The 7,829-nt window shown below is 40.0% G+C and overlaps 1 protein-coding gene across 1 annotated transcript; it reads right to left on the bottom strand.

Moving 5' to 3' along the window:
* Positions 1–285: 285 nt before the first annotated feature.
* LOC131330577 (uncharacterized GPI-anchored protein At4g28100-like) lies at positions 286–3,665 on the bottom strand. Its single transcript, XM_058364199.1, has 2 exons — positions 2,771–3,665; positions 286–895 (listed from the first exon to the last, which is right to left on the bottom strand). Exons 1-2 carry the CDS (start codon positions 3,398–3,400, stop codon positions 539–541), a joined length of 987 nt encoding a protein of 328 aa, XP_058220182.1. The 5' UTR covers positions 3,401–3,665; the 3' UTR covers positions 286–538.
* Between the last annotated feature and the right edge of the window lie 4,164 nt (positions 3,666–7,829).

Here is a 7,829-nt window from a genome sequence, read left to right as displayed (position 1 = left end):
GACGTTAACAAAAAAAAAAGTGTCAAAATCATTTCTCTTTTCGTTTCTCTTTTCTCTCCATGATATACTATAGCTCATATTTCCAAGGGGGGATGAGATCCTAGCTAGTCCTGGTGTGAATATCCTCGGACACTCTGGACTATCCTAGCCCGCCTTCAATCCAACCAGCTACGAGATTACTCAATGAATAAGAAAGTTAGTTCGGACACTTGTAAACGTCATACCCGCACAGAAAAATAAAAATAAGAGACTGAAAAAAGAGAGAAAAATGAAGAGATCTTGGGATAACGAGCAGGTAAAAAGATTTCCTCGGAATACAAAAAATCAGAACATGTGATTGTGAATGCGTGACCCAGAAAATATACAGTGGGGACAAAAAAGACAAAAGGGAACCCTCCGAATATCGCCCCCGTTTTTGTCAACTAGCTTCACGTGAATTACCCGACAAACTTCATACACAGGAAAAAAGCCGAGGGCGGGGGTATCATCAAGGAAAAAATGATGCGAGCACCAGAAGAAAGAAACAAACGCTAGCTCACTAGACACAAAACAACACCAGCAAACCAAGAAAGATTAGGGGCAAAAGTGGAAACCGAGAAGGGGTCACCGGAGAGGGAGGAAACCGCGGCGGCGACGAGGAGGAGTCTGCCTTGTCGAACTGCAGCGAGTTGACGGCGAGGGGCATGTTCTCCTGGTCGGGGCTGCAGGTGGACTCGTGGGGGTGCGCGCTGTACATGATGGCGCGGAGGACGGCGGAGACGGTGGGTATGTACGCCGTCTTGTTGCGGGCGAGGAGCCACGTCAGCGCCATCAGCTGGCAGTCCCGGCTGAACATCTTGCTCGCCCTGTTGTCGCCGCCCGCTCCTTCGCTTCCGTTTTTGCCGTCGACCTTCAACTGCAACAAAACACAGCGTACAAGGGTATTTTAGGAAATACACATCGGAACGTTCTTACTAAACCCGAAAAAAATAAGACGTTTTTTTGCGAATCGTTCACACTAATTAACAAGTTTCATCATTTATCATATCGTTCACACTAACAAAAAAATTACTATTAACTTCTTTTTTAATAACTTTTTTACTTATATAATCATTAACAATTTATTCATTAGTGAAAACAATTTGAATTTCTTATCAACTTATTTACTATCGGAAACAACTAATAACTTTTTAACAACAAAAAAAAAATTTCCAAATTTTTTCTTGCTCCGTTCAATTGTCGGATATATTGTGTGAAAAATTGATTCCCAAGATAAGGGAAGTGAAATGAATTAAAAGGAAAATGAAATTTATTTTCTATGTGTGTTTTCTTGACAGAAAAATAAGAATTCTTTTATTTTGGTAAGACTTATTTTGCAAAAAGGTGTTTTTCAATGAAAAAATTGAGCTTGTGGATCCTATAATTTTTCTGATAATTGAATACACGGAAAAATACAGATAAGTTGATTTTTCTATCATTTCTCATACTTTTCGTACAATTGAACGGGACATACTCCTTTGTAAATTTCGATTTTGATGGGATTGTAACTCATTAAAAAAAAAAAAACCCGTACATTTTGAGAAAGGCTTTGATCCACTTATAGTTGCTTCCAGAAAAAATAAACATTCTGACAGTCCATACGTTATGTAAAATGCATTTTGGATTAAGGAGTACTAGTAAACACCAAAATTTAGAAAATATAAATAGCTCAAATTTAAAAATAAAATTACGAGTAGACGGAGTAATCCAATTTGACATCACTTCCAAATCATAACAGAGATTTATTGGATCAGATATGATAACAGACATTATCACGTGGAAATTAAGATCTTGATCAGTTTTTGGGATCGAAGACGTAAGGGGGGAAAGGCTAGGAAGGACCGGCAAAGATGCTCCTAATAAACAGTCATTTTCTAATCCTATGGTATAAAAAGGTAAGGTCGATTTGTAAAGAGGATTATACTGACGACTTTGTCTGTTTCGCGAAACAGAAGTGGACCTTTGATGGGAACGTTATCGCCGTATACTCTTTTATGCCCATGTGCAAGTGGCACTATCACTAGGCAATAATACACCACCAAAATGACTATAAAGCCCAGTCCTCCATATACCTATTGTTTAAACGTTCAAGGGAAAAAAAAGAAAATGATTTGGATTTTTAAAAAAAAAGGGCGAAGAGGCTCACACGGGGCCGTCCGGACAACCCCTTGTCTGGTTGATCCGGACAGAACTGTCACTCTAATCTTATATTCAAGGAGCAATATTAGAAACACATTCAAATGGTCCGTGATCACCTATTTCTATTAAAACAACTGACCTATTTGCTACGGGTTTTTTTTTTAATAACTCAAGTGTTCGGACTAACTTACATGCATTTATCATGTGAGTTCAATACCACTGCCTCCTTACAGAGTGCTTAATTAAAATTGAAGCAAAGATTCGTATAGACTGATCTTAAATGAGTTGATAGCACATAATAAGTTTCGAACATAAGCTCCTTAAGATGGAGCAAATGCCTGTCTTTAAGAAATGAGAGGCAAACAAAAATAACTTGAAAAAAAAAAAAAAAAAGGCTAAAATGATTTGGCTCAATATGATATGGGCATTTTACAGTGTGGGGCTATGAATAAGCTAATATTAAAAAAAAAACACCTAAAAAGGCAGCCCAAAAGAAACAAATAGACATGAATAACTGCGTTCAAAAGTTGATGAGGGGCATTTCCGTAAAAAAAAAAAAACAAGACACGTTTGATTTAACGACACGAGATAAACCGGAAAACATACGCACGACCTTTTGCAGAGCTCCGAGGCACTTCGTACAACCGGCGTAAGACGAGTTCCGGCAATTCTTCTCCAGATTCCTCACTGCAACCGTCGGCGTCGCGCTCCTCGTCCCCGTCACGTTAAACGCCGCCGGACAGCTCAACGACGTGATCTGGTGCAGCCGGATCCCGCAGAAGCATAGGACGGGGTCGCACGACGCGTTGGGCTGGGAAATCCGTATGTTCCGGCTCGCCAGCGAGTTCTGCAGCGAGTTAACGCACTTCTGGGAGTCGTCCGGCATCATGGGGAGGTCTGACGAGGCCGGCGCCGCCGCCGCCGATACCTCAAGGGCGGAGCGGGCGTGGGCGGCGAACAGCCAGGCTGCCAGGACGGGGCAGCAGCGGCTCCGATCGAGGTTGTGGCTGCAGGCGTCCTTCACGCCGCCGAAGAGCTCGGCGGAGAGGTCGAGCCGGCATGTCTGGGCTTGGGTCTGGACCGGGAATGCTGGGACCGTGTTCGGAGTCGTCGGGTAGTCGCCCGGTTGGAGGGGTTGTGCCGGTTCGGCGAGTAAGCTGGCGAGTGAGTGGTTAAAGAGTAGGGGTAGAATGGAAGCGAAGAGTAATGGGCCGAGGGATGTTTTTCGCATTGTCGTGTGCATTCGGAATATACCTTTTCCTCTGCTTGCTGGTGGATTCGATGCAGAGGCTTTTCGTGAATTATGAAGAGTACTTTTCAGGCTAAGATTTCAGAAAGCTTTCAAGGAAAATGATGTTCTCGTTTGAATGAAGGAGAAGAGGAAGAGGGGTTTCTCTTTCCGGAGACAATACAATAGAGTGGACTCTGAAAGGTTGGAGAGAGTTGGAGAGAGAGAGAGGGGGGAAACCAGAGGATGCGAAAGGATCTCTCTCGATTTATGGGGAGATAATACAGTAGTACGTGACGCTCTGAGTTAGGGAAAATAAAGAAAAAAAGAAAACAAATGATAGTACTCCCTTCATCTAAAAAAACCATCAAAGAAACCCCTCATCTATGGCTCAGTATCACTTAACTCCCTTCATCTAAAAAACCGGTCAAAGAGATCCCTCATCTTTGAATATTTGGAGAAGGGCTTATGCCGTTAACATTTAAAGTGGAATGAATGAATTGACCTCTCTTATAATAGGGGTTATTAGGCCAAAGAAAACCATGTTTTCCTTACATCGATCTCTTACCTCTCCCTCTCTTGCCCCTTAGATCTCTTCAATTGAACGAAAAAAATAACAAATAATTAAAAGATGAATGCTGAAAATTAGAGCAGATCGTGAAGATTGCTCTCAGTTAATCCTAATACACACAAAAATACGAAGTAGAAGGACTTTGTTCAAGTCTGACCAGTAAGAACTTAACCCTAGGTTGTTGATGGCAATGGTTTATTTGACATTTGGATGACCAATATTGCAGGTTTTTAGCATGATTCGTGTATTGAGATTTAAGTGAGAAGTGGTTCCATGTGGCTTGATTACCAATTTTAATACTAAGCTTGGAAATAAGGTTTCATGTGGCTTGATGACCAATGTGCAGGTTTTTAGCATGATTCGTGTATTGATGGTGTTTTTTTTTTGTTTCCTGTAGAGACCCGTATTTTCGAAAATAGTTTAAAGGATTTATTAATATTAGAATATGGAATAAATGAGGGATTTGTTGGATTTATTTAATTTGGGGCTTAAATGATAAGGATTGAAAGTGGAGGGAGTGCAAGTGTGATAGTGTGTGTGTGCTAGTATATATATGTGTGTGTGTATGCTGTAGGGGATTAAAATCCCCAATCCCATTTTCTCTCTACTCTTCCGATCTCTCTCTCCCTTCTCTTGGTTCTTCTCCCTCTTTCACTCCTCCACCCAAATTTCACCAAAACAACTCGAAACCCAAGACAACCAACCTCCAATCCATCATCTACGCGCGTATTGAAGCTCGTACATCGTTGTCTAGTGCTCGGTGGAGGTGTATTGCTCTCGGAGTCAATTTTGGAAGCTAGGGCTCGATCTCTCGTTGGGGTTCGGCTTTGATGCTCGAGATAGGGATTTCTTACACTCTCTATACGTTTATGAGATGAGTTTGTGCCATAAATCGTGCTTGTGGTTGTTATTGTTGTAGTTGTAGTGGGATTCCTTGAAATCTGCAGAAAATCTGCTCAAACACCCATCTGTATCGATACTGCTCTGCTCAATATCGATACAAGAATCTCTGGAACGTTTTTAAGCATGGTTGTATAGATACTGAAATTCGTAGTATCTATACAACAGAGCCTAAGGCCAATTTTGCTGCCTTGTCTCAAACTCCATTGTTTTGATCCCCGATCACTTTCAACACCTCTAAAATACCTATAAACCATCTCGTAGCTTGATTGTTCTTTGAATAAGGATTCGTTGATTGTTCTTATCCCTGAGACACTCGTTGGGCGTAATCGTAGTACCATTGTGAAAGAAAAATGTATCATATCACTATTTAGGAGTACCGTAGGCTCCACGAGGTGTTGTGTTGGGTATGATTGGTAGAGGTGAGCCGACTGAGTGAATCAAAAGGTGTCATAGAAATTTGTGTCCTCATGATCCGTCTTGTTGTTTTCTTTCAATTCTTTGGGTGCTTATCCCATGAGGTCTAGGTGTCAACAATAGCAAGAGATATGCCGTAGGATGGTGATGGGTTAGTACGTAACGTGTGGTATTATGGTCTACTTAAAGGGAAGGATGAGTATTAATTTATTAGTCGGAGTCATGCTATGGTTTACAGTTTGGAACGTTTCGAAATAATCAATATGGTGTATTGTTAGATTGTTTAGAATACTTGAAGTTTAATCGATGTCGTGATAGAACTGTTTGGGATGATTAGGTTGTGATTGATTAAACGACCTTTGAATTCGATTGAATGATTTGAAGTTTGTGAAATGGGAATGTAGAAAGAATGTAAATGTTAAATGAACACAAAGAGGACTTCAGGGCTCTTAAATGAGTAAATGCCTGGCAGGAGCTAAATGCTCATATTGTATGCTTTCAGGGCTCTTAAATGAGTAAATGCCTGGTAGGAGCTAAACGCTCATATCATTTGTCTTCAGGGCTCGTTGTCGAGTAAGTGCCTGGCAGGAGCTTCGGCTCAGACTTTTAATGATACGCTATTGGTTTATGAAGTTAATGAGAGGATTTTGGTTATGGTTAAAGGATTTTGATGAAAATCCTCCGATATTCTTGAGCGAATCATGGTTCCGGTATTTTGGCACAAATGAATGGATTCCAGTATTCAAGCTCGAATTACGGAGCTTGACTCGTAATGGTCTGATTTTATTTTCACAAGTCATTTTACAATCAAAGGGAAAGTTTCAAGGGAAAGAGATTTGATATTCAGTAATGTGAAATTGAGACAGATTGTGGTGTTCGCGCATGAAGTAAATGAAGTGGTTGAGAGTCTGTTGTAGGTTTGTTTAGCTTGATGTGAACTTAGTACAGTTTCTAGTTTGACATGTGCCATGATAGGAATCTCGATAAGATGCTTAGAGCTTTGAAGTCGAAGTCTGTTTGTCTATTGTGGCAAATCTCCGTTGTTCGTGTTTGTTCATTGAAAACTCATTCATCTCTGGTGTATATTTCATCGCATTTTCTTATAGCTTGTGTAAAGATTTCTCTACTGGGCGCGTGTTTGCTCAAACCTATTATCATTTCAGGTACAATACAGGAGCAGTGATGTGAAGTGCATGACTGGCATCTTTGTTTTAAAGGTTGTTTTCATGAGCTACCTATATGTTTGTAAAATAAATTGTATTGTACAATACGAGGGCGTGACATTTCCAGTTGATCAAGCTAGGGTAAGGTTGCCTACATTAACCCTTTCCCAGACCGTGTAATGGCGGGAGTCTCATGCATTGGGTTAGCCCTTTTTTTGTTTGTCAATAGAGGCTTGTAATACATTTTTGCAATGTTTTTTGGACTAGATTGAACTATTTTTCTAGATTATTTTATGGAGGCTTGGTACTAGGATCAGTAATAGTCTATTGCTTTGTTTGCTTTGCTAATCTATTTCTTTGTCAATTTTATTAATCTAATGAAATTGGAGGCTTATGGCTTATCGTGGATTGCTTGGTAATACTTCGTTTGATTCAACTATTTTATGTTTCAAATTACGGCCAAAAAAAGGTTTCATTAGTTGATTTCATTTGAAAGTGATGCTTTGCTGTTACTTGTTACTATGTATAATATTTTGTTGCGCACTAAGAAATATTCAAATCATTTCTTAGTTCTATGGATGATGCTTCTGAAATATTTCTGTTGTCCTTTTGCAATGGTGAGGCTAATGATGTCTTCGTCACTCTAGTATGACTTCAAAATTTAGGGCAACTGAGGGGAGTGGGTGAAGGCCTAATATTTATGATGTTACCACAATGGGCTACTTCGTGCAAATTCAAAGTGTTAATACTCAAAGAGGAAAGAGAAAGTCATATCAAGTCATGGGTTTTGCAATTTGATTTGGCTCATTTCTTTTGTGAAATATGAGAGAGAAGATATTTTATTGAATTTGATAATGAAATCGTACAATGAATCCTTTATTTATACAAGGGGAATGAGCCTAACTACGAAAAGAAATCATCCCAATTATAATGAAATTTTAACAATTACAATCAAATCACAATCTCAATATTATGATATGATCATGATATTATTTAAGTATATGCAAAAATTCTAACATCTTTGTTGTGCATAGGAGAGGGATCCCATACCAGGACGGAGCAACATTTTCTTAGAGTAAGGGAAGGGAGTCAATTTTTCACAACTTTGAGAAATATTTATGCATTTAACAGAAACCGTAGGGAAGGTCAGTGCAATATACCCTTTGTAGTTGTTACCCAAGGCGAGAAAAAGGGGAAGTTGAGGATGGGGCCAAGCGGAAGGGAGGAGATTCGTGGGAGGAGAGAGAGAGAGAGAGAGAGAGAGAAAGTGTGTGTTGTGATTGGGGAAAGGCTGTCTGGGATTTTGGCAGGTTGCTAGTGATGTCTTTTTCCTTTTCGTTCTCTATCATCCTCTGCAGTCTATACAAATACTACTCAGTACGAGAGTGCGTCT

Source organism: Rhododendron vialii, chromosome 6a (genome assembly GCF_030253575.1).
Source record: "Rhododendron vialii isolate Sample 1 chromosome 6a, ASM3025357v1".
Lineage (NCBI taxonomy): Eukaryota > Viridiplantae > Streptophyta > Magnoliopsida > Ericales > Ericaceae > Rhododendron > Rhododendron vialii.
The sequence above is the reverse complement of the archived record's forward strand: the minus strand, read 5'-3'. Positions and strand labels throughout refer to the sequence as shown.

Coding starts and splice junctions, on each gene's coding strand:
- LOC131330577 (XM_058364199.1), bottom strand. CDS start 3,400: ATGCACACGACAATGCGAAAAACATCCCTCGGCCCATTACTCTTCGCT. Junction 896..2,770: donor GCCTCGGAGCTCTGCAAAAG/GTCGTGCGTATG, acceptor GTTTTGTTGCAG/TTGAAGGTCGACGGCAAAAA.